The sequence below is a fragment of the Betta splendens genome, chromosome 14 (genome assembly GCF_900634795.4).
Source record: "Betta splendens chromosome 14, fBetSpl5.4, whole genome shotgun sequence".
NCBI lineage: Eukaryota > Metazoa > Chordata > Actinopteri > Anabantiformes > Osphronemidae > Betta > Betta splendens.
In genome coordinates this window covers 8606859-8634459 of record NC_040894.2, presented here as the reverse complement: position 1 = coordinate 8634459, position 27601 = coordinate 8606859, and the positions used below count along the sequence as shown (strand labels likewise).

The following is a 27601-nucleotide window of genomic DNA, read 5'->3' as shown; positions in this document are numbered from 1 at the left end:
ATACGTCCTCAACATTTTTAACAAGCAGTCTTTTTGCAGTCTCCGTTTTCCTTTAAATTTAGCTCTTTGGTAAATGTGGGGCACTTAGAAGAGACAAAGAAAGACCCAAAACTGTTATGCTAAGGTGCTTATATTCAGATCTTTAGTCAATTAGTCAAGCCTCTCGGCTACTGGGAAGCTTTCTTAATATGAATTATATATATATATATATATATATATATATTCTAAATTTGGCTTAATACTGCTTTTTTCAATCAGTGAATCAGTGTTACTCAAAGTAGGAGCAGAGTAAGGTTCTAAAATCATGTAAAGATTTCATTATATACTAAATAATGAAGATTCAGGCTTTACTAACACACCAGAACTACACTGTACCCGGAAGTGAGAGGGAGAGAGGCCACAAGAGAGTAGATGATGATGAAACCCAAGTGTAAGACACATTATTAAAACATATTATGACCTGAAATTTGTATGAAATGTAATGTCTTCATGTTAAACATGTTAGCTTATCTTGTTAGCAAAATGTGACCCGTGTAAAATTACATCATTATGAATTTATTGTGTTTCCTTTATCCCCAAATATTCTCAAATTCCAAGATCCCAAGAAATTGCCAGCAAACAAATTAATATTAAAAATTTGCTTCTCTGAGCAGGTCACATTCACTGATTTATAATATCACTGTTCTCTGAAATCATAAATAATGTCAGATGCAGTTGTTTCTGAATTTTCCTGATCTACAGACATTATTATTTATTGTGCCCTATAAATTCTAAGCAAAATGAAATAGTGTGTTTTCTTTCTAAATCTCCAAGAATCAACACACAAAACAGGTGTATACAAAGTATATAATCAAGTGTATTTTCATTTTTATCCACGTTCTGTACACATATTAAGATCCATTTCACATGAACACTATACAATAGCAATGAGTGAGGAATGAGATATTTTCTGAATGTTGAGCAGGTCATGTCAAATGGCACTTTCATAAAAAATAACAGGAAATCACAGGGCATGAATAAGTAAATGTTGGAACAGAAAAGTTGGCTTTATATTGTCAGATCCATTGATTAACAGATTTAGCACATACAAAATGCACAATGCAACAGAATAAAACATTTGTTTGCTCCATCCTTGCGTTTTCTCTGCATAATCTGGACCGTAAAAAAATGCAAAAGCACAAAATACTTGCAGCAACCAGAGGAAAGTGTGCTTTTTGTCTGGATCGAAGTAAAAGGCAATTTAAAATGTAACGTGTTAGGAGGAATGGCAACAAGATACATTGAAATATCAGAGAAATATCAATACAATTCACAAACCTTCAATTATCTCATAGTATAGTCTTCTAGCAACTGATAGAAAAAAAACATGTTTGGCTGCTTTACAAGGAATATCTATGTTTCAAAGATATGTGTACATTTTCTGTGTGCTTTTGAATTATCCCATGACAATTTTGAAGGAAAGGAAGAAGAGTAAGCCGGCCTCTGGTGAGCCAGGAAGGTTCTCCCTGTCCAGGAAGCAATCAGAAAAACATCATGAAACGTAATTCCGCGTAACGTGGAGTCCTGAATGGATGCTGTTGTGAAAGCCGGGGCCCGGGCACCTGTGACGTGGGTTCTTCTTCATACCTGCTAACTTCTATATGTACATACAAGAAATGTTTACAGAAAAATACCTTCACTTGTGTAGACTGACTGGTTCACAATTACCCTTACTTGGAATGTCATGGCACATCGACTGGAATATCTCATGTAAATAACGTTTGCAACCGTCATACTCTGTGATTCACTGGTCGGAGCATGTCAAGGGATTGTATAATCCCCTTAAGCTGCTGTATTTGTCGCCGGGAGAGCTCAATAGCATGCTTCATTTATGATGCCGCAACAGCAATATTATACCCTCTCTTGTGGACAGAGGCAGAGTGACTGGGGAGCTGTGAAAGCACATAACATAACATGGACGCTGCAGAGATGATGTCTTTCCAAAAAAAAAAAAAAAAAAAAAAAAGCTTTCTCTTTGAGTGTATTCAGAATTGCTGTGGAGTTCTCTGCTCATCCGCCGACCAGCCTGCTTTTCCTCATATACTGTAAAATGATGGGGACACTGAGACTTGAGATACAGCATAACAAAGAAGAGTAACGAAAACATTTAGGCAAATCTGTCCCGATGTTCCCAGCACTTGCATCACAGGACCATATCCATGCTATGTACAAAGCCAATGTGGACATGTCTCTTCTTAACTAGACGGAGCCTAGTTAGAACTTAAAAAATGACACACTAACAGAGAATCAGTAGATGCAGACTGAGTGCGTGTTGTGACACAGACGATGAGTCAGATCTTGTGCCCGATAAGGATTTCACCACTAATAGGAGCTGGGCAACCTTGACTTCTGAATGTACTGTAACCATTAAATGCAAGATACAGTTGCTTTGTGCGGTTGTCTCTGACGGTCAACCTGACAAAAGCGGGCCAGGAAACAAATGCGCACGCTCTCACCCCCCTTGTCTCTCGCCACGTTCGCCTGCTCTCCTCCTCCTCGCTCAGACGTAGTACTCTTTGTCCTTGTTCTTTTTGCCCCTTGTGATTGCCTTGGCCACGGAGGCCGTCGCTGTGCTTTTGTCTTTGACCACGGCTCCGTTGCCTTCCACAGTGGAACTGTTGGCAAAACTGTGGCCCTGGTCTGTCTGGTAGGAGCCCTCGTCCCGGTTGCGGTACTTGTACATGGCATAGAGGAGGATAAGAATGCAGAGAGCAGCAGCAGCCACGATGCCAACAACCATCCCCGTGGTGCTACTGGACTCCCTGATCACCTCCACGGCACCGGGCTGGCTCTTTTCATCAGAGGCTGTGGGGTTGGCTGTGGGCACATGGGGAAAATTGGGGGGGTAAGTTAGTCCCGGTGTGTGTCGGGAGGACGGAGGAGCAGGGGGTAGAACCACCTGAACACCACGAGTGTTCATTTTGCCTGCAGGGATGTGGAGCTGGTCAGGGTTGGTGGTGGGAACATAAGGAGGTAGGGGGCGGGGTTTCTGAACTCCACCCTCACCAGCGGCGGGAGGTGGAGGAAGGACTGTCCTGTCAGTGACCATGGGGGAGTTATTATTGTAAAAGTCCTCGTCATCTGATTCCGTCATCTCCCCAGAGCCGAAGGCCGAGACCTCCACAGGGTCACCACAGTCCTCCTGGTCCGGGGGGCAGGAAGGGTGAGGAGGGAGAATCAGGGACTCTTTGGTGGTTTCAAGTGGGGAGAGGAGGGTGGGAGGAGGGGGGATGACAGGGTAACGGGTGGCAATGGATGGAGACTCAAGGGAATCCACTGTTATAATAGGCAACACTAATTCACCTCCTAGAAAGAAGACAGAAAAGGTAGTGGGTCCTAAATTAGAGCAGCACCAAAACAACAATAGTGAACAATGTATCAGCGTTTGGATTCTTATAATGACAACGTCACACAATAAAGCAAGAACATGAGAGAGCTCACATGTAGACACAAACATACAAGGAGGCCCATGAAAGGCGGCAGCTGAATGGAGAGCATAAAGCAAACAGAGAACGTAACACACACAGGAACAGCAAATTACTGTATGTCATGCTGCTGAATGCACATCTGTAGGCAGAGGTCAGGAGGTCACAGGAGGAATCACAGGCAGGCTTTTTATTAGTGAGAGCCGCCATAAAGCCCTGGATATCTACGTATGTTTATTATGTACCCTCCTCCTATGTGGGTCCTATATGAGCTTTCATCCTGTCACTTGATTTCTCAGATCTGAATGTCTCCTGCTTGTGAGGGAATATTTCAGTCTGCAGCGTTTATTTATGGCGCCGAGGTTCTCTTTCATCATTATTTGAGTCACACTTTACGGGGCCAGTCAACAACAAACTATTCTGATAAGGTCATGTTAATAATTGAGGCGCCCATAATAAGGGCAGGCTCCACAGCTTGTTTCCGTCACAAGCTCAGTCGACTGTCGACTGCCAGGGCCCTTAATGACTGCAGCACACTTCATAAAGATTTTCCTCCATCCAATTTACCGAGTTACAGATACGATTCAATGGCTCATATGCGCTGACGCTAGCTGGGTCGGTAGCAGCTATCCAAATGAGGAGAGCTGTTTGACAGAAAGCCCCGAACAAATGACTGCGCGATAGTGGCAGGAACGTGAAACTCAAAGAGGGGGAATTGAATTTTTTTTATAATAGCGCTGCTGAATGAGCGCGTTCCGGCTGAACGGAGAGGAGTTGTACTCTCGCGCCGTTCCATGACTGTCCCACCTGTTCCCGGCTCACACTCTTCCAGGTCCTCGTCGTCGCTCGGACACTCCGCCGATGCCACCAAAATATCGTCCGAGTTCTGCGGCTGGGAAGAAAATGTGTTGCTTTCAACAAATGTGAGATCAACACACATCGCGCAGACTGTGCCCATTGTGTTTTTTGCCGGTTCCACTGTCCCATTTATGAGAGCAACACTGGTCCGGGTCCAAAACATGCTCATATGCAGCTGCTTTCTATCTTTTCTATCTTTTCTGTCCTTGATTTCTTTGCTTTCAAATAGTAAAAGCTCTGTACTAATGGAGGGTAAATTGCTAAAATGATTCCTGTGCAACATTCTGTCCATGTCTTTTAAATTCTATATAATTTTCTCTAGATTGTAAGCAAATTCTTACAATCTAATTCTGGGCTTCAATATGTCTAAATCAAATTTGAGGGTGCACTGTGGAGTCAGGATACCTGAGCAGAACAGGGAACGCTTGGTCTACAGATAGATTACTTTGTTAAATTGAAAGTCCAGGGAAGGCAATTTGGGGGAAACTGAAAAATGTAATAAAAAATGCACTCTGTGTTTTTATTAGGACAGGATTTTTCTTTGAAACCTCAGGACTTTAAGCACCGCCGAAATCCTTCCAATCTGGCAAGACCTCACAGTGCCTGGATTAAAATCACCTCATGCGAAATGATGGGACACTAATTTTTATTGTGAAAACTCTACATATAAATGTATATGTTTACTACAAACTGAACAGAATCAATTTAAATTCAATTAAATATATATTAAAAAAAATAACAAATTCAGTGACTGGTTGATACATTTACTGATGAATCAAAGCTGTTGTACAGATTATATAGTTTATATGCATTTGCTTATTATAGTAATTTTTGCCTTTAAAAATGTATACATAATAAAGAGGTACATCCTGTAGTTTGGTATATGTATTATTTGTGGGACTATTAAAGGTTTTCTTATTCTTATTCCTATATTACATTCTGTCCCTGCCACACGTCTCCTCCTTCAGCTAAATCAATTATCCATAAATTAACATTTACAGCGCAATAAACAAAACCTCTGACCTTGGAGATGCTCTCCCTTAAGCTGGGCGACCGCGGTCTGCGGGTGGTGGTGGTCGCCATGGTGGTGGTGGTCTCCATAATGGTGGTGGACATGTCGGACACGGCCAGCGGGGTGGCCGACGTGGTGTCGGTGGTCAGCACGGACAGCGAGTCCCCCACCAGTCGCAGGTTCCCCTCCACCTGCACGCTGGGGTCGTTCTCCGCCGCCAGCTTCAGCACCTGCAGGCCGTTGTAGTACAGCCCAGAGATCTGACCCTGGAAGGGCCGACCCTTGTCGTTGCCGCCGATCTTGATGGCCGCCTGGCTGTTAAAGATGGTCAACTGTCTCCCTGAGGTCAGAACAGGGGGAGAATGGTGGAGCGGGTATAGAGAAGTCAAGTGGGAGAGATTGAACAGGAAGATCATTTGAACCAGGTGCTCTGCAGTGACTGACACATTAATAGTTAGTCATCTGTTTAAAACTCGATTTAGACGTTAGTTTTAAAGGGGGTTTATCATTTAGGCTTTACACATGCAGGTTACAAGCATCACTGTCTATTTAGGCTCCTATTTAGTTGTTTAAATAGCGCAGGCAGTGTTGGGATGACTGTACGACTGAGTTAACACACTGTCTGTGGGGAGAAAGGCACAGATGCTGTTATAGATATTTATGTATCTCTTAAGTCCAAAATAGATGGTGCAGGGATGCGTATCCTACGACTTATTCAAATTATTAAAATGGCAATCGCAACATATTTCAGTCTGTGTGCCGCTAGATGACACTAATAGCCAAACGCTCATCCCTCCATCGACTTTATCAGCCAATAGGCCATTCAGAACGCTCCTCTTTGGGCTGCCATTAGTCCAGTTGTTTTACTCCCTGAAAGGGCCAATGGCAACTAACGACACAGCTGTCAGCAGCCTCACTGATAAGCAGTGTAACATTAGAGGAGGAGGAGGAGGAGGAGGAGGAGGAGGGCCCCAGTAATGGGCCCATCTCACGAGAATACTTATTAGCAAAGTTAATGGCTGCAAAGAGCGATCTACCTCAACAGCCTGTCAGCGCTGTTGCGGTGCCGCAAGGAAAACTTTGGAGCCTGGGAGTCTGCGGCGGTCGATGCTGCGTCCGTGGTCACATTTAGCAGCTACGTTTGAGTTTGGAGGAGGCGAGACCGGTTTAACTTGAGCCACACGCTGGTTTCACTGGGGTTACCGTTAAGCGCACACAGGCCTTTAGTTGTTATTTAGAGGATAGTTACACACAGCATCTAATTACACACAGTGGTTAAGGAGGACAGTGGAGAGTTAGACAGAGGGTTATGTGTTTATAGGTGTTGGTTTAAATGTTTATTAAGGTGCAGCTTTTTCCAGTTCTAAGGATGACAAAGAAAAAATGTCAACTTTGGTCTAGGTTTGCTTTTAAAAGCACTGTGGGTTCCACATAAAGCCATAATGTTGTTATCAAAAGCCATCACTGATAAAAAGTCCAATTAAAATGGAAAGCAATACAATTTCCTTGTCACCCTTCTCCTCTGGAACTGCACCTCTCATGGGGAAAGGTTATTTGGTAGTTATTTCAAGGATTAATTAATCAATCAATTAAGTTTTACCTTTATCGAGTAGCCACTCGTCAACTACCCGACCAAGTCTGTATGGGATTCTTTGTCTGGCAATAGCCAGTCGCTCATTATCATAGTGTCCTTCAAAGAATTTGGAGAGACAGATTAAAGGTTAAAGTCGGCAAGCTGAAAGATCACATGGTTAGAAACATCGCTAACAGGTTTAACAAGTTATCCGTTTTAACCCAGCTGCGAGTTAAAAGAAACTTGTGCTCTGCTTAGTGTTATCTAGTTATCACGATGAACTAATTAGAGTAACGTTTAGGCTATTTATAATGTGCTACACTAGTTAGTGGCATTTAGCTATTTTTAAGCACAGCATCATCGTCAGCAAACAATCAATTACAGTCAAAGGCTAGAGGATTTTAGGTTAATTCACAAAAAAAACATCTAAAAAGAAGTTAGCAAAAAACATCAGACATGGCAGGAAATACTGTGAGAAAAACAGCAGTTGTGGTGATTACTGGTATTAGTGTACAATTTGACCGGAGTCATTACAGAGTCAGAGTCTCGCCCCACTTTGATGCAGCTACTATGTATAATACACTGCATGAAATACTGCACAATGGGTTTTTAAGGCTATGGGATTTATTGCCAGTATGTCTACATCCTATGAGGGCATCAGAAAAAAAACTGTATACAAGTACAAGTCCAGCAGGGGAAATATATTTATCATCAATACTTAATTTGAGCTGTTGCAAACACGCATTATTGCAGAACTTTGAGAGGACAGAAGCTGCAATTAAGTGGCACAGACTTTAACTCATGTATTCATGCAAACATAAAAGTAATGAATCCTATTTAAATTACTACGGGATATGCAGTGTATACATGACACATACAAATTACTGCATTAGGTTTGCAGTGGAACGGTGTGGTAACGATATGCAGTGTAAACTGCCGTTACGGCTACTTCTGTGCATCTCATAGGTCAAAACGGTTTAAAAAGCACTGATTGCTCAGTGGAGCTCACGCAGCACATGCATGGGCTTCACTAGGATCTTATTCATGTGCAACTGTGGCCTGTGCGCGCGCTTGGAGCACCAGCTGGAGGCAGAGACGGGGCTCTAGGACCAGCTGGTGCACCTGCTCTGAATAAGGTGAGTTGGTTGATTGATTCGCAACAGGTTAAAGCACAGGCTGTCATGAGCACATTACGCATGGCTCATATTTGGCTCTGTGGTTGTATAGTTTGATGAACTACCCAAGGCTTTGGGCAGTGACTTCTGTATAAACTATATGCCGTTTGTAGATTATGTAAGCGTCAGAAAACAGTATGAATTCAGTCCAATCTATTCATCTTTTTATATAAAAAGGGATATAGATATAAATATATATGCACCATCACCACTACATTAGTAATTATACAGTACATGTATATTCGAGGCAGTTTAAAATGACTATTGTTTTATTATGTGTATTGACATTCATCCAGTTGCATGTGTGGGCTAATTGAATAGCTACTGTAGCTCATGAGGTGGTGATTCGGGGGGAGCACATTAAAATAAGATCCCGTTCCACAGCTGCGTATATATTTCTGTTTGATACGGAGACATGCATCCTCGCCCCGCGCTCCAGCGCTCGGCGTGCTACGTAACGGCCCGTCACCCCATCAGTCTTACCTGGCGGGTAGCGCTCAATGACAGGATGGTTGTCCACCTGCAGAGTGGCATTGCCACCGCTGCGTGTGAAGCGCACAACATGGTACTTGCCGTCATTCACTATGACAGCGGGCTCGTCGATGGTGATGTCGTCCGTCCCCACGTTGAAGATGACGCCGATCTTCCCCTGATCCTGTCGAGGGAGACAAAAAACAAAAGCGCAGGATCCATGTGTCAAACGGAACCAATGGTCACACGGCTTCCCTCCACCTCCCAGGTTGTTGAGCCGAGGTCGTGTTTACGCGAGGAAAGCAGATTCCATGCGACGTGGACAGTATGCTTGGTTTCCTCTCTCCTGGGTGCAGCTCCGCTGCCCTCTTGGCAGACAACTCAGGTTTTCCTGATGTGAATCAATCCTGACAGAATCCTGCTGCTTCGCTTGAGGTTCAACAACTTGTCTCCCTGTCAGTCTTCCCGCGCTCCTGCCAACCTTCGTCAAAGGTCAAAGCTGCTTCTCAGCTCGGCCTTTGGGTGGCACTAATAGGAAGCGGTGGAAACAAAGCGTGTGTGTGTGTGTGTGTGGCTGTCTGGATGTTTGTTTCCATTCTTCTTAATTGCAACTCAAGGTCAAAGTGCTAATGTGGTTATAAGACAAACAGTGCACAACCCTGTGGAGGAATAAAGGAGCAGCACACCATTTATTACTTCATTTGGGACACAGCGGTGCCCGATGCGTGTTCATTAGGCAGCGACACGCTCGCGTGGCCTGAGGTCAAATCCAGGACAATAATTAACCTCTCCATGGATGGAAGAGTTTACTATGGGTTTTCATATGACATCACCAAAAGTGCTGCTTTTATTTTGCAGGGAACAGTTACAGATCAGGCCCAGAGCACCTTCTGACAGCTGGCCAAGAAATGCTACAATGCTTCAGATTTAGTAAACAAAACCTTGGCCTTTCCAGTTGACTTTTCCTTTCAGTCGGGGCTCCTCCATATTTGTGTTTGGGTATGAAGCTACTTGGGCAGAACCTGACGGAAGGCTGCGCAGTCTCCCGTCTGGTTGTTCTGACAACACCTGTTCCCACTGAAGCTTTCATGGCGGGCTCTGAATCCTCACCTCAGCCCACTGTAATTCATCCGAGAGGGGGCTAGTTGTTATAAGGGCGCGGTGTATTATTATGAGGAAGTCTTATTAAAAGGGCCGTGGCACTGACAAGTCTTCTCTGATGGAGCAACGCTGCCATCTTATACATTTTTAAGCAGAGCGTGAGAGAGCAGATCATGATTCTTTTAAAAAGAGCAGCATAACTGTCTGTATCTGTATTGGATGCTTCGATTTACTGAGGCGTTCTCCTCAGTGGTCTATAGTGTAGGAACAGTAAATACAGTATGTGAGCTGTAATCTGCCCGTGTGACTGCTTCTGCAGTATTATACTGGGGAGGAAGTTTGGACAGTGGAGCTTTTGTTTCCACTTTATCTTATTCAGGTTTCAGCAACATGAAGCTTCTAAAACACTCTGATGAATAGAGCTGCGGCTGCTTTTCTGCAGAGTAATTGCTCTGAGGTTTGTACTACACCAGCTACACTTTCTGCATCTGACCACTTTAATGCAGCAATTATCAACGCAAGTGAAATTTATTTTTATGCATGAAGTAAAATTGCTGCTTTATTGAAGCTTTCTGCGGAAATAAATGTGCAGCTTTGAGCATTAAAACCGCTAAATTATTGATGACGTAAATCTTGTGGTGAGTAAGTCGGACCTTAAAACAATGAACATACTTTGTTTTGACTTTTATAGTCCAGATTTCAAATTAGATAAAGGTACCAATAAAAATATTATTAATCATGGATTCAAAACCTTTTAAGGTATTAACAAAAGTATTATTAGTATCAAAGTAAAAGTTTGTGTTTTTCACTAACTACTGTAGCTGCTGTTTCAACTTTTAACATTATGTTCTGAAAGCCCCAAGGCCCCATCGTACATAAAAGCCATGTATCATTTCTTCCCTTTACTATTTTCAACTCTCCCTCGTGACCAGTGATATTTTGACGACTACACTGCTTCTTACTGTCTTCACCTAGTTTTTACTCTCCCTGTTCAGACAGAGGAAGGAGAAAAACGCAATAAACGACATCACATACATTATTACATTACAAGTAACGACAACTGACTTCTCTGTAAAACAAGGAGATGTGACATTATAAAGATCAGGCCGAGAAAGTAAAAGAGACAACCTGAGCGCCATGCGAACGCGTTCGGATTCCCCTCCGCGGAGCAGTAATAAGGTGTCAGAGTAAGCAATCTGTCAGAGTGCGAGGACTTGGCAGATGCTGGCGGAAAAATCTTTTGAGCTCCCACTGCACGAAGGCAAAGGTCTGTGCATTTACCACGGCTGCTAAGGTCAATGTCACTCCTTTAGACTGGAAATACAATTTAAAATGTTTTATGAATATATGAAAAAAACGTAGGTTTTGGTATCGAATACAACAAGGCAACATCTGTTTCAGCCTTTGTTTTTATTTTCATACTATTATTTTTACTGTAGCTACAGGTTCATTTAAATTTGTAATATAGTTTATGTCTTAATTCCTCTTAGTGGATTTACCCAGAAAAGAGATTTTGAAAAGGTTAAATATTTCATTCCAGGTTGTGAATAATACAAACCTGCCGAAACACTGCTTCTAGAGATCACGGATTATGGGAAGCGTTTTGTGTGAGTCACAACAATAATGGCGCTAATCACGTTCTAGCTCCAGTTGTGTCTTTGTCCTGAGCTTCACCAGGTGTGATTTTAATTACTGCGCCGCTCACAGACGCTTCCATCATGACACATCTGTCCCGTGGCTGCATGCTTTAAAGGACGGTTTCCCTCCAGCTGTTGACAGCTGCTGCGGCGCCTTGATCCAACCGGCGGCCGCTCGCGTTCAGAACCAGCCAGCATCTATTAGTCGTCTGACTTGTAGCTGCGTCTTGAGGTCATAACGTCTTTGTTCCTATTTTATCTCACGATTCAGATGCTGTTAATCCTTGAATCAAATAAGCTGCGGGGGGAAAAAAAAAATCTGTCTGATGTTTTTGTGCCAAGAGAGAATAACGGCACAGTCGAGTTACGTTTATAAATAGACCATACGATGTTTATTTATATTCATTTCTGTTTCCTTGCATTTCATCAAGATTGTTGCCGCAGAAGCAGCAGGAAACCTTTTTGTGCTGGATTCAGAATCTTTGCCTGCTGCTCCATCAACATATAGGAAGAAAGACGCCTTTCATTTTAATGTGGCTCCAAATGTTTTGAAGTGCAACAACTGACGTGCACAAATATTCATAATATTGCCCTACATAACAGAGTTATGGCGTGACTTACTATGTGCAGCTGAAGATAGTCTCCCAGTCCGTGGGTGCTCTCCACTCGTACCAAGATGGCGTCCTTCTGCTGGGTGCTGAAGCCCACGGCCAAGCGGTCGGCTCGGGTGCTGGGCCGCTCGTTGGGAGCCCAGGTGAACGTGATGAGGGCGCCTCCTTTCCCAAAGATGTACGTAGTCCCAGCTGACAAAAAGGGACAGAGCGAAGGTAAACATGACATCATAACGCTAATGTTAATGTAATCAACAGCAAGCGCTGAACACATGGAAACTCCAGCACGCGGTCCAGGATCTGGAGCATATATGTAATAATATTTTATATTTTATAGGGTAATAGTCATATCCCTAAAAGCGTTGCTTGTCAGTTCAATGAGCAACAATGACTCCTTCAGAGCTTCATGTCCTCTAAAATCAAGACAAGGCTCCTGACTTTTTATCTGAACATGAAAAATTCATTATTGACCGTCTTTGTCTTGGTGCATCTTCCTCCGTCTCCACGTCGCGCATCACATGCAGTGATCACAGCTCTTATGAGCGCTTTCTGTAGCTGTGTGTTATTAACACTTGTTTAATATGTGTGCTTCCATATGTGAACGTATATTAATGTCCTTTTGGGGTAAATTACATTTATAATTAGAGATGAAAAACTAGATGACTTATGTGAAGTGACTGTTTAAAAACCATTAATTTAAACATGATTAAAATTCATCCACCTGCTCCTGCACTATCTACCAGGTGCAGAGCAAAGCCATACGGCCTGCTTAAAGTTTTATTGTGGAAGTTATTCATCTGTACTCAGAAAGATTTCTGTCTCCTTGAGATGGATGAGGCATATCGATGTTAATTTATAATTTACAGGTCTTGCTAGAATTGCTGAGATACTCCAGAAACTCCATGAAGGCTTGCGCTAAAATCCATTTGCTGATTAGTGGTTAAATCAAACATGTCTTCATGATATCACATGATTTATTGCTAACCTCACGCACACCTGAGACTGCTGATTAAATATAGATTTGTGAAATTCTTTCATTTCTGTGAGGATATCAAACTCCGAGCTATAATCCATTTTGTATAATCCATGCAAATTGAGGCTGAGTCAAATCTAAGTTTACGCTAAGTCTAAATCGGAGTTTTCCCAGAGGACGCTGCTTTTTTCAGAGGAGCTGCGATTGTTGGTGTTCATTGCAAATATGAAGAAGTGTCATTCCAGCAGAAACTACGTTTATCTTTCATAATACCCCACGATGACAGGCTTATTTTAACAACAGAAGACAGCTACAAGTGCTCCTTATATTCTAAATACAGTGTAACCCCTGAGATAAACTTGCTGCCTTCATATCTATTATTTCCAAAGACCTGGTGACTCGTCTGTTTGGAGCAGGAACACTTGTACTTACTCTGAATTCAATTAAAGTCCGGGTCCTCCTGACAGTGTCGCTTTCAAACAGAATGCTTCTTCCTGCGGTATAATCTTAATTAATGTCTAGGATTTGCACTCAAATGTGACTCAGTGGCACTAAAACATTTAACACCGAAATGAATAACGTGATGTGAGTCACGTTCGTTTCTTTCGCTCAGTCAACGTTATCTGCATTCAGCTTCAGTTTGTCCTCGTTTCGGCGGAAATTGCTTTTATTTCTGGAACTTATGAGTAACAGAGCTCCTCTCGTTCTACTGTACACAGTATGATTAAGCTCTGTTTACATTTCCATCCTTACTGTAGTTATTGCTATATGCTACTTTGTACAACTTGCGTGACTAAATAAAAGAAACCATTCATTAAGTGAATATTAAACATAGAAAAGCAATTGACAAGATGTGAGAACATGATTTGCAGACACTTCATATGTATATTTCACATGAGACACCAACAGGAAATATATCCTCTACATTCGTGTCATGGACATGTGACGTGTGAGGATTGATCTCCTGCTTTGTCACGACGGCACAAAGCCACTTCAATCACATATTGAAGTGCTGCGTTTAATTACCTTGACCAGTGGTCTGTGGCCGGTGTGAGTCAGGAAATCCCCTCATTACAGCCAGCCCATGGCAGCGAGCGGTGTGCTTTATGAAATATGGAATACTAATCCGCCTGCGGGGAAACATGGAAGCACCTGTCCGTACACAGCAGCCGCCGCACTCTTGTGTTCTCCACCGCGTCTCCTTTTCTCCCCGCATCAATTAAAGCAGGCGCTCTCTCTCTCTCGATGAGAGACCAAATCTTTATAAGATTAGCATCAGAGCCTCTTTCCAGGAGTCGGCTCAACCTCACGCTTCTGCTCTGCTCTCGCCGCCGTTCGGCTGCAAGATGTGTCGCTGGCACAGTCTGCACACAACAACTGTAACATTAACCCGCAGCTGCCGTTATTGTCCAACACTGCGTGGATGTGGCTGCAAAGCCGCTGTAAAAGCCAAACTGTGGCATAATGGATGCTCTTGGCTGGTTCAACGCTGCGGAGGTCAGCGGAATCGTCGTGATATGACTGACTGCCTCCACTGCATTATATCCACAGATGTAGACCAGCGAGGCCTGCGGAGGCCCCGCTTTGCCGTGGAGCGGCCGCGATTGGCTCGGCGGATCAAATTAACAGTATGGATTGTACGTCTGTGCCGAGATGCACGCATCCCACACAGACATCCCTTTCATTTGCGCTCTCGACCCGTCGGGTGCGCGAGAGACGAGGCGAGGCGCTCATAGGACTTGCAAAACACACAGACGATCCGCTAGTAATTTGCATGTCACAGAACAGTGTAAATGTGAAAGGATTTAAAGGCTGCACCCTGAGCCTGCCGTCAGAGAGAATGGTAGCATTTGTGTGGTCTGACTAGTTACTGAGCATCAGCTCTTATAATGTTACGAAACATAACTTCTAAGAGGCTGAAAAATAATGGTGAATCAGCAGAAATGACAAGTGGTATCAGCTGATAGCTACAGTACAGGACTGTAAATAACAAGGCAGGATGTCTGAATGTACATTTGTACCATGCTGAACCCACAGTAAGGGATGAGGTACAGCGTGCAGTTTGCATAAATCTATAAACTGGGAGCAGTTTTGAGGACACGCAGACTACATCTGTTTTATGGCTGAGTCTCGGTATCGGTATCACACTGTCAGCTCTCAAGTTCAGTGTGCAGCTCAGAGGAGCTCAAAACGGCCCCTTTAAGGTTCACGCTGGAAATGCTTCGCCTCAGTCTTCTGAACTATGCTTTCATTCCTTATTGCAAAAGATCGTAAAGGCACAGAAATGGTGCATGACAAGAATGTCATCACTATTTGGATGTTTGTGTGGTTTTATGCAATGGATTTTATAAATTAATGTACAAAATTAAATATGTTTTATTTATAACCCGTTTTTCTAAACACAACATACTGAGTACTGTACCATCTGATATTAATGTATCCTGTTTATTATTAATACCAGAGCAGGTTTACACTGGTTCAGATGTGAACAAAGGAGGGAGCAGATCTTTCCCTTTCTGAGTAGAAACACACCTGCACTTCTTCAAACACCCCACAATGAATAGCCTCACTGTGCTCGTCTCACAACAAACCCCATTCATCCAGTCGTGCTCCTCTTCCCTTTATTTACAGGCTTTACGTCTTCATGTCTGTACATGATAACATACAGCATGTAGAAATTGGCCTATGGTTGCACTAATCACTGCTGAAAGCACAAACCGTGCCTTTCTCTCCCGTCTCCAGACCGAACGATGGCCACGTTCCTCTCTGTTGTCTTTATTCTGCTCCCGCAGCAAAAAATGAACACCGCGTTGAGTCCAACTCCAGCGAGACGCCGCACAAGCATGGCGATCTGAGGACAACACGCTTTCTGACCAACGCCAGTCCTTGAATATTGAATTGTCTCGAACATATCATTGCGGGAGACGCGCTAAACCGCTCTCTCCACTCGAGACATCTCTCTGGAAGCATTAGCCACCGCCAGACAGTTCTTCCACCAACACGGGGGCCCTGGAGGATGAAGTGCAGCAGATTTTCACTGAGTGTGTGGAACACGCGGGTGTGTTGGGAGTATGATGAGGGTCAGCTACAGTGCAATGCTTTTCTGCATTCCAGCTGAGAGCCCACACGGCCTCCCTGCGCCGAGGGGTCAGGGCTATCTCGTACTCTGGTGCTTTGGGGGGTTAGTTTAACAAACCACGGCTCTGAAACAACGGGGTTAGCGTGAGATCAGACCGTGTGCGTTATTGTGGCACTGCAGGGTCAGAATGTGAAGCGTGCAACACAGGAAGCACGTTACAGTCGTTACATAACAGGTTTCAAGTTGGGATTTGGCTTCCTTTGATATGAATCCTTCAGCCAGTGAGTTAACACTGGTAATTATGTCCTTTTAATTTGTGGTGCTCTCATCTAGAGTACTTTGTTTGGCACATGAAAACACCATTTCTTATTCATAGCAACCCAGATACAATGCCTAAATGTTGTTTTACTGGATTAGGGGCGTCATGTTTAGCCTCATAGCTGTGAGCACAAAACATACCTTCTGTCCTGACATTTACGATCAGGATCACATTAAAAATGCTTATTCACTGCCCAGTGCTGGTCCAGATGACTGAGCCCTAATATTGTGCTGCTAACAGCAGCTTTCTAAGCCTTGCTTATGTACATTCTGGTTCACTAAGGGCTCGTTTGATGTAGAACCCTGGTATTTCATTTAAGGCTATGCACAGTAAAGTAGTTAGAGGTTGTTTTGGATTTAATCAGATTAAGTTTGATTAATTCTTAGTACTGATTTGGACAACGTCTGCCTGAATGATCACTGCTACTAAACGTGCAGGGATCTTGAAAGGTCTGATCAACAGTTCAAAAAGTGCAGAGTTCACACTGAAATAAATGAGGGTGAATGGACAAATGTACAACGCTGGAGCAACGCATCAGGAATCCATGCGAGCTAATTCCGAGTTGACTTACTGAATTTTTAAATAATTGCTGCAGGGCTAAAAGTTCCAATTTGCAACTTGAGTCTGTCTGCCGACTTCCATAGGGGCTCCCTGCTATTCTGTGGACATAATCATTATCTAAACAAGGGAAGGAGACAGGCATGTGTAGGAACCGGCCACAGACTGTAAACAGTGTGCTGTGACAACATCCAGAGCAATAACCTGTGTTTTGGATAGGGAGCGAGGCATTGCAGCAAGGTAACTGGCCTATAAATAGCCATAGCCCAGGGGCCTCTAGAAGACTATGGCTAACATATGCGCACACACACACACACACACACACACACACACACACACACGGTCTAATACGATAGTGATGCCAATCATTGTCACCCAATAAATGTATAGGGCATTTTACACGATGCCTTCCTTGATTGTAGTCATGACTTAACTCATAAGTGCCGTCTGGTTAATTTGTGTTGCAGTAAATTGAATTACTTGCGCTGTAGCACATGCTTTAGAACAACCCACAGAACAGAGGTAATAGAAAATGTATCAGTGAGTTCTTTGAAGTGTTCTTTTATAGGCCTGTTTGATCACAGGTTGTGTCGTGCCTGTAAAAGCCTGGTCCAGAACGATACGACCATAATAGCGCTGATGTAATTTATCACAGTTTTTTTGCCGCCGTGCAACTGACAAAACCGCTGCGGCGGAAAAGACACTGCAAATCCGTTGGGCCTCCTTTTTTTATGAGACATAAAAGTGAGTGTTAGGACAGAAATTTCAAAGTGTATTAAAGGGAGCAATGACTCTGGTGTCAGCGCTTTGAAGGAGCCCATTTAAATAGCGCAGCCAATTTGATGTAGATTGTTGAAGATGGGTCAATGCTTCGCGTGCCTCCGCTCAACACAAGTTAGACTGTCTAATGGAAACGCACCATGAGGAACGGTTCTCACACAAGGGTTTTAAGATGGAGGAAACGCGGCCTCAAATCCTGTGATGAGTGTTTTATATTTGCACAATAAAAACCCAGGAGATCTCCTCTGCCTATTCTCACTATGCATATAATCATTTAATGCATTTAATCACAGGACACTGTATCAGTCACCTTTGGCACAAAACAGGCTCCATTACCAGGAGTGCATTACATTACCTAAATAAACAGAACATCATAAGGGAAGATAAAGAGATTTGTATTGATGATTCAGCACAGCCTTAATGTGCAGTTCCAATATAACGAACTGAGCTCCTGATGCTGGAGCATCTTGGAAAGGGCAAGCGGTGCTGCCACTGATGTGCCAATAAAGGGGCTTAATGATGCACCTAGACTGCAGCACAGCCACAGTTGGTAAATGATCAATTATCCCACAGTTTGTCACAAGTGAGTAACCCGTGGTGGAAAACCAAACCAACCCCTTATTAGCCTAAAATGCCCAACGCATCCTTACATGTGCGTCAGCATCAAACGAGCACTCGCATCTGATTCCTGCCGCGCTCCATCCCCGAGAATCAAAGAAATGCGATGCGTTAAAAGCGGCGGCGAGCGGGAAGTTGAAGAGAGACGTCTTACCATGGCCCCCTCTTGTGAGAAAAGGCATCCTGTTGATGGCAATGGGCACGGTGCCGTGCTTGTTGTGGAAATGGTGGACATGGTGCGTGGTGCTGAGACTGGAAGACACACGTGCTGTTCCGGTCTGAATGGGCAGTAGCGTGAGCAGCGTGAACCACAGGACCAGCTTAGAGCAGTAACTTAGGCCCATGCCTAGGTTAAAGCGCGACCGGCTGCTCCGCTGCCCGAGCACAGGGGCGGCTGCAAGGACTCTACCCATGTATATTAGATCCGCATGGGCCCAGGACAGAGCACTGGCAGGTGACAGTTCAACCTGAGGACCACAGGGCATCTCAGTGACAACGTGGGCCCATCGCTCTCATAATCCCTTAGTTTGGGAGTCGGTAGATGCTGGAACGGTATCCTCTGCGTTTGTAGAAAAAATAGCAAAAATGGATGTTTAAAGGCAGCCAGACAAAGTCAGTGAAGAGCAAACAGCTTATCTATTTTCGGTCAACATCTTGGTATCGACTAAACAAAAACCCCAAGGAAAATGCGTTGAAACCATCCCAAAGCTCTGTCTCCATGAATGGAGTATCCAAATGAAGACAGCAGAAGAATCCGCCTGCGATTTCAAACAGACGTGTTGCTCGACCATAATGTTTACGCATAAAAAGTAGCAGGACACGGCTTCATGTGACAAGAATCCTGATAAGAGTCTCCATCGCCCACAGGTACAGCTCGAGGGCAGCTGAGTGTGCCCACTGACAAGAGAGCCCCTCCGCCGCGGCAGAAGACACAGCACGCTCCTGTAGCACGCCGGATCATTTCATTTGGCGAAAGGAGGATGAAAATAATGCCCAAGCGGAGATGAAGCGATGAAGGCTGATGCTGAAACTAGCGCTTTTGTTCCCCTTTAGCCAAGGAAAGAGACGAGGACAGAGACAGGGAGGGGAAGAGGGAGAGAGAGAGAGAGAGAGAGAGAGAGAGAGAGAGGGAGCAGTATCTGCAGCAGCAGCACAGTAGAAGAGAAAATCCAGAAAATAAATAAATTAAATCTCCGCGGCTCCTCGTTCGCGCTCTCACAGATGCAGCAAATCCGGCAAACGAACGGCGAGCGGACGCGGGGAGCCGCTGCAGCACGAGTGCTTCTATTCCGGATGAATATGCGGCCGCTCTCGCTCGCTCCACCTGCTCTGGTCTCACGCGGCAGCGGCTACTGCTGCATTCCTCTCACCGCTGCTCCTTCCTTCCCGCTCGCCCCCCACCCCCTTCTCTCTCTCTCTCTCTCTCTCTCTCCCGCTACCTCGTCCAGCCTCCGTCCGAGGGCTCCTAACGTGACAGCCGCCCGCGTTCGCCTCCGGAGGAGGGCAGGTGATGCTCCTCGGACGAGGTGGCTCCGATAGCGGGCGCCGAGATGCCGCCTGGGGCTGCTGCAGCAAAAATTATGCTAATTAAAAAGCACCGCCGTGTCATGGTTAATCCTGGATGGGTAGAATTCCAAGACAGACCAAACCCCGGCAAAAATAACCTTGGCTTGGAGTTGGGTTCTTGTGAATGTGAGATAAAGGAGCTCTTCTGAAGGCATACTGTAGTCAGAGGCTCTGATCCAGTGAGGCACAGCATGCGCCTCTGTGAATGTGTGTGTGTGAGTGTGAGTGTGTGTGTGTGTGTGCGCACGTCTGAGAAAGAGAGACTGTGAGCAAATGAGCGAGGAGGGAGGGTGTGAGCGCGAGGGGGAGGGTGGGTGAGCGATAGCGCGAGGGAGGGAGCGCCGGGAAGAGACGGCGAGAGAGAAAACAGGCGGCCGCGGCGGCGCAAACGCGCGGGGTCGCAGCGAGGAGAGGAATGAAAACATGCTACGGCGCACTGGCTTGTGGGTCCTGGCAGTAACACACAGGAATCATGCTGCAGAGGAGGAGCCTGATTTAGGTGAGCTGTCAGATGGCGCCGACGTGCTCCCAACGTAACCACTCCAGAGCCGCATTAGGGCCCGAATGATAGAAACACAAATACCTGTCAGAATGGTAAAGTACAGCCAGCTCGCGGCGTCTAATCCGCTCCGAGGAGATCACGAGCCTCCGCGAGGCGACGCGACGCCATACACTCGCTGTTGTCAGCCGCCGAATCAATTTGCTCAATCCACTCCGCTCACTTCATATCTGTACACAAGTCACTCCCCGGCGAGGGAGCTCAGTGGCTGCTCGCCGCTCTCATGCTGCTTAACCATGCAGAACTTATCCCGAGCTGTGACTGATCTGAGTTCAGAGGTATTCTGACAGTTTCGGAGCTTTCCCGGGTTTTCGAGGGTGGGGAGGTGCGATGGGAGGATGAGTCGTAATGTATTGACATACGAGAGGATGAGCGCATTATCGGGAATGGAGGGACAAAGTGGGCAGGGACCGGAGGGAGGAGGGAGTGGAGCCAAATATGAGAAACAGAGGGAGGAGGAGGGGAGGGGACTGCAGGGGAGAAGTGGAGGTAGAGGAAGGGAGGCTGCAGCTATATCAGCTGAATCGCGGTCGATACAGATATCAGCTGGGATTGCCTGGTCGGTTGAAAGGACACGCATGGAAACCTGGAGGACGGAGGCGAGACGCCGAGCGCCCGCTCCCACGGTGACAAGAAGCCGACGCAGGCCATTACTCAAGCGGGGGGGGGGGGGGGTTGGGGCGAGGGCCCGTCGAACACAAAAGAACAGAGGAGGCCCGAGTGCGTGACGCTCCGAAATGGCAAGTGCCCCGACGAGCGCATGTACAGCAAGAGAACAGGCCGCGGATCCTGTTTCAGGTCCGTCCAGGCCTGAGTCACGGGGAGATTTGAATAATTTAACGACATCCTGTTTCCTCTGTGAATCCCGATGCCGAGAGGCGGGAGCTCAATCAAACACACAAAGCCCTGCCTGGCTTTGAGGACACGAGGACGCGGCCGGATCCTCCGGTTCGTTTCTACGAGCGGCTGAAATAAAGACAGTCACGACAAATAACTTCAAATCGGACCCCCTCTTCCGACTTATTACGTTACGTCCAAAAACCAGCCTTTCATTCCCAGTAGGGGGAGATAAAAGAAGCAGTGGCGGGATGATTTACAGCCGGAGACTTGATATCGTCAGGCTGAGCATCTCACGCTATGAACATGTTTCCAGGCGCTGATCACATCTACAGTAAAGTGAGTGAGAGCTGTCGAGGTGGAGGCAATCGCGTTAATCAACTCACGTGCTCAACATGATGAGTGTCAGGTTATCTGCACATCTGGGTGGGGAACGATGTGGAGCCATTAGTTCTTTATTAAGCTGGGCATCACACACTGGACTGCACATCAGGAGTTCTATGGACGATGATGAGCTTTATTCTTAAATGAATTCCAATAGACATGAATTGGATTATGAAAATGAAACGACTGTCATCAATCTGCTGTTTCCGCCGCCCCATAAACCTTTCATTTGCATTTTCATATGTTCCCACACTAAATCTCCTTCAAGCATTCTGGCAGTTCTGTGCACTGTTACATAATCACATCTGGATTCTATACACTGCGAGATAATGTTTAAAAGTCAACAGGTTCTTGCAAACTTGCACATGACATGATGTGAGCGGACGCGTACGGCGTTTTAAAGACTTACGGAACCCGAATGTGCGCGGTTTGTTCTCAGGAGGATTTGTGAGGGGAGCTTTTTCACAGACATCCAGTCTCGCCCCAGGGGGTAAAGTAGCAGGATTAATCATAGCACTTTCAGATTAATTACTCATAATGTGAGCATCCTCTGAAAGGCGTGGCCTGCAGTTGTGATGTTTAGTTGATTTCATTAGGCTCAAAGCGACAACACCTAAAAAAAGCCTGGCGACGGTGTTTGCGAAGAAAGGGGAGGCGGGGAAAACATGAAGGCGCTTAAATTCATGATGTGTGTATTAGGTGCACGGCTGAGGGGCCGTTGGAGCACTTCTTAAAAAATGATGAGAAAATTAAGAGGTGGAGATGAAAAGGAGAAGTCTTCTTAAACTGAGCCACCAAAAGTCCACGAGGACCCGCTTCACCTCCCCCCAACCACGGTCTAGCTGTGGCCCGAGCCAGAGAGGAGGCTGTCGGCTGTCACCACACACACAATTGCTGCCTGGCTAATGTGCTTCTTCCTCTCCACTCTGGAGCCTAATTTTGAGGATGGGACCGAAAAAGCATCAGCAGGAGAGCTGGCATAGAGGAAGCCCTGTCTCCGTTATTGGCTTGCTCCATCTACTTGTCTCGTTCATTATATCAACATTAAAGGAAGCACCGGCAGAAATACATGAAAGCTCGTCCTGTTGCTATGACTGCAAATTGTGATGGAGCTCTGTGCTTGTCCAACAGTTTAACCCCTTTAGGAGAATCATCACGATCCATTAATAGACTGCAGTTATCATGCTTTACACATATTCATCAGAAGCAAGTATGCAGTGTAAAATAAAGTGTTGAAATCGGGCTGAGGTGAAGTCTTTCCACTGTCTAGTCTCACATTCGCACAGTGACTTAGTGAAATAACAATTTCCTTCATTATGCTGTATGAATATTGCTGTAAGGGATATTTTTAGACCCGAGATGTCAGTCAACATAATGAAAACAACATGGAAGACGATTTAATGTAATGTAGTCTCTGTAAATACACAGGTGTAAGTTTCAGTCCTGACGTCGAGGTGCTGGAAATGCTTGGTATAAGTGGGGCATGGAGCCCACCATCATATGAATTGTCTGCATTGCCGCTAATATCGCTGCACCTTTTATGTGGATGTAATTGGGATGTATTTGGATTTTTGGCTAAGTAGGACATCTACATTTGCATCAAGAAAGGAGCGATCAAAGACAAAAACACAGTGACTGCGAGTCAAGCACGTCTGTGGCGTTTAGCATCACGGCGTAGTTCGCTTCTTTCCAGCAAAAAAGTGCAGAAGTGAAGTAAACGCTGGTTTGGTAAACCGTGATTACAGTAGAACGTCGTCCTGTGTGTCTCTGTCCGTAGTGCTGAAAGGTTTTTCTCCACTAAGGTGAGCCCATGTCGGCCCGACTGCGTGTTTGCATGAGGGATTAACAATGTGGAGGGTTATGGTGTATTTCCAGGTCCAAAAATGTCTGAAATGACGTTTGCTATATTGTGTGACAGATTCAACGCCGTCTTTACACCAAGAACAAGCACAACCAACATTCTTGAAAATTCCTATTCTGATACTAGAAAAATGCATTTCTAATAAGACAAGAAAGCAGCAGTCTATTCTGTCTATAATTGTTTATTACTGTTGAGCCCTATTGTGACGTAAGTACTGTATCACTGACCAAACAATAGAAGCTCCCATCCACACAATGGACTGACTGTACACACAGTCGAACGAAAGACTTGTAATTCTACTATAAATAAATGCATTAGCAAATCTTTTCATTGTTAGTCATTGAATACAGATGAAAGGGAGCCAAAAAAAATCCATGCTCTGCTTTGTTTTGCTGTTCACGCAGACGTTAGTGCTCAGTGACCGGAGATGTGAGGCAGAACTAGGGAGGTGCTGGCAAAGAGATGGAGAAGACAAAGAGGAGTAAAAAGGCGTCTGTGAGAGAGAGAGAGGAAGCGAGGAGCCAGCGGTAAATGTAAATAATATAAATAAATGAGGGATGAGCTCATACAGTGCGCCAATAGTGTTGCTTTACTTTAAATAGGTGCAGGTTTAAACCCAGTTAGTGGCGGTGGAACGTTCCAGATGAGCAACACTACTGTACTTACTCTACACTAACTATAAAATAATAAACAAACTAATGAGACTGTAACACAATATCTCCCTACTGAACCATGAAGGTGCAGTCAAAGGGACAATTTAGTTATTTCAGTCTTGTGTAATACTAATAATACTAATAATAATGATAATAATAAAGCAGTTTCTGTTGCGTGGGGTACAGCTGGCTTGCTCCATTCAGGTCAAACCTTCTATCTATTCATCAATAATTACATGGGTTACACACAGTGCAGCTGACTCTTACTGCTACATGGGACACTGTGGCTGTCGGCCCGCCTCGTTACGAGCCCCGTTTCCATACACTAATCTGCCGAATGCCAATTTTAAATGGATTGCGAGTTTTAATAGGCTACAGGAGTGGGCTGGGGAGAGTGAGGGATTACATGAGCCTTTATCGGGCCACAGAGGCAGAGAGACGTCAGCCTGTTAGTCTGGCTGAAGGGAAGAGACAATGGTTTGACCTCAAGTATAGAAATCCATCTAGTGCTGAAACAGATCAGGAGTGATGTATGATCTTTTTATCAACAGTAGGTGAAGCTGCCTCTGGCTTGTACCGTTTCAGTCAGTCACCACAAGGTGAAATATTTTAACAACTGGCACTAAATACAGTACGCTCTGTCATCTAATGTGATAATCAGCATCTAATGTGACATGGCTCAGGTTCTTATTAATTATATACAATAAAAAGAAAGTTACCATCTTTTAGCTTCCAGGGTTTTAATAAACTACACCTGATCATTGATCTTTATGTAGTGGCACATTAAACGGTTATAGACGCATCCTCTGCATCTGTAACCTCAGCACGTTTCTCCTGGATTTAAAGATGTGTAAATCCTGGCATGACGCTTTAAAAGCTTGTCAAAGTTGATTGCGAGACTTGTTTTATGGCCGACAGATTATGCTAAATGGCATTTGATATGATTTGTCCCACCTTAGGAGCAGCACTTGTTGAATTATTTAACACGCGCGGGGTGTCATACAGTATTAAAAATGACACAATGTAATCCAATATTCTCAGCTATGGTTGGTATAATGTAAATGCATGCGTTCATACATCATGACATACTGTATTATACATTTAGCAGCAGTTTAGCAGACAAAGAGCACCGTGCACTCTCTGTTTACCAAATCCCGCTTTACAGAAGGTGATCGTATTATTGGAGTGGGACCTCTGACTTTCGGAGTGAATGATGTGTAAGTGACTGTGTCATTGTGTCTGTGAGAGGTGGAGAGAGCGACAGAGCGAGGCTGAGTCTGACCCGGACTCTGAGGGCCTCTCTGTCTGTGTGTCGCCTTTATGATGTAAACTGAATGTAACCTTTCTCCTCTCGCCCGGCCCGCGCGGCAGGGGCTCGGGGGCCGGCATAGGCCACCATTCATCTGAGGCTCAGCTGCCGCGCGGCCCTGGTGCCAAGCGAAGGCCCGCCGCGCTGCCACGCAAACACGGGCACAGAGGGACAGTCAGGCTGAGGTGGGCGCCGTCCACTGGCTAATCAGGCCTGGAGAGAGACCTGAGGGAGCATCGCTCTAACGGGACACTAACGGCCAGCGTGAGATGATTTACACTCATCCACCCACCGCATCGTTGTGAACACGAGCCTCTTGGCGAGAGTCTGACCCCACTTTTACAGCGTTTGCTGTCGTAATTACAGCTGCCTTCGGTTACTTCACCCGAAGGCGTATTATGATCGCCCTTACTTCTATGGATAGTGAAAAGGCAATTTTTAATAATTATCCCTAATATGTGTGAAAATGATTGTGAAATGTCCTCTTTACCAAATTGCTTGTTATTACACAAAGAAAATCTCCTCACTGATGCAAATTGATCCACCGTGAACATAGCGGACGCCGCCTCCTGTCCGGCTCTCGACAAGAAAACACACTTACTGGAGACCTTTAGGATTTTTTAGGACTCTTCCTGTCATGGTGGTTGAATAAATGCATGTAAATACATGGATGAATGCTACAAACACTGACGAACACAAAAGCGACACATTCTCGGCAAACTATATATACCAACAGGACTCACTGTTCCCCAAACCGGTAATCAGGTTCTACATTATTAATTCTTATAATCGTAGCTAGGAAATAGTGAAAATTGCTTTCCAACCAGAAGCTAATCTTTTCTGGGGCATCTCTGCGCCGGTAGCCTAAATTGCCAAGCCTTGTTATGAACTTGCTGTTGCTTGCATTTTTTAAAATATATTACAAAATTAATTTGAAAGATGGAGAGCGTCTCCGCTTCCTATGGGGTCTGCACTTTAATTCTGCACTTGAGGAGCTGCGGAGAACATGCTCTCATTTGTAACACACGCCAGAAAGTACTTATGAAGTTTACTCAGGAAAAAACGGCTGCTGCTAATGAGAGACAAAGACCAGAAAATCATTTTTCGTTTTATAATATGATCATGATTGCTGGCAATTCATCAGCCTCTGTTTTCACCCTGTTGGCTTTTAATCTGAAGCACTGGATGACGCTCAAATCACAGTCTTTAATGAGTGCTCTCACTTAATATGTGTTGGTTTCACAGAGAAATAAAACATCTGCAAAGACTCTCGGAGGTGAAATGTTTTAGTTTTACTGAAAAACCCTTACGTGTGTCAGAATCAGACGAAGCAGAGGGAGAAAATTCCCTCTTTCTTCTTTGACAGCAATTTTGCATTGCTGGTATTTTATGAATCTGTAATTCAAAAAGTGTCAGGCCTGCTAACAGCTCCCACTGTGGATGGTCTAATGGATGAATCTATTTGTCGTGGGTATAATTACTACTCAGGGTAGACTCAGCAAGAAATTGCCACAATCACAATGTATTTAGTGCACTGATATTTTTAATACACATCATAAATCCCAAATGAAAATCACACTCTAAAACAAGTTGATAACTCGTACTCACATGGTGAACGAGCCTGATGCTGCAGATCTCTAACAATGGCTGCGAGGTGACGAGATTGCGTCCTATCACCGGTCTCAATCAAGGTTCGGACTCCTCGGAGGACAAGGCGAGTGAGGAGTGTTTTGTAGGGGTTTGGATATTTCTCCCAACTCCGTTAGTTCAGTGTGACATTGGCAGGAGATTGAGCTCGCTCTCCAGCAGTCAGTGTTTGCAGGGTGAGTCATAAGAGCCCATGACTAATCATGAAATAACCTGTCGCATATCTGAGCGAAACTGGCAGTGTGGCTTGTATTTTCCAATCTATTAAACATGGATTTGCACAGCCGTGTCTGTTTGCATTCTAATGAGCTATCAGCTTGTATTAAATTATCCCGTGTATCTGTATCTGCGACGCCTTCCCTAAAGGTCGCGAGGGGTCGTGAAAAATGTCTAGTGGCTTTAAATAGCGAAGCAAAATGAATGACTTACTGCTGATTATATACATTTTGGAGAATAATGAGAGGATTGAGGAGCTGGGAACCTAAAGAGCTTGAAGTGAGAAATACTTCTGCTGTAGGCCTGAAAATAACACGTCCACGGCCACAGTAGCTGTAGC

At 44.8% G+C, this 27601-nt stretch overlaps 1 protein-coding gene across 7 annotated transcripts in view; it reads right to left on the bottom strand.

Moving 5' to 3' along the window:
* Positions 1-836: 836 nt before the first annotated feature.
* nrxn2a (neurexin 2a) overlaps positions 837-27601 on the bottom strand; it is a 76711-nt gene continuing 49946 nt past the window's right edge. For 3 of the 7 annotated variants that reach the window (XM_029173178.3, XM_029173179.3, XM_029173180.3), the window contains 6 exons: positions 11913-12094; positions 8566-8737; positions 6935-7024; positions 5346-5674; positions 4272-4356; positions 837-3345 (listed from right to left, as the gene is read on the bottom strand). In XM_029173178.3, the coding sequence (XP_029029011.1) occupies positions 2540-3345; positions 4272-4356; positions 5346-5674; positions 6935-7024; positions 8566-8737; positions 11913-12094 (1664 nt within the window). In that variant the 3' untranslated portion in view covers positions 837-2539. Of the gene's footprint in view, positions 3346-4271; positions 4357-5345; positions 5675-6934; positions 7025-8565; positions 8738-11912; positions 12095-18383; positions 20579-27601 lie in introns of those variants that run through there. The other 4 variants (XM_029173182.3, XM_029173181.3, XM_029173183.3 and 1 more) reach the window with 3 other exon arrangements.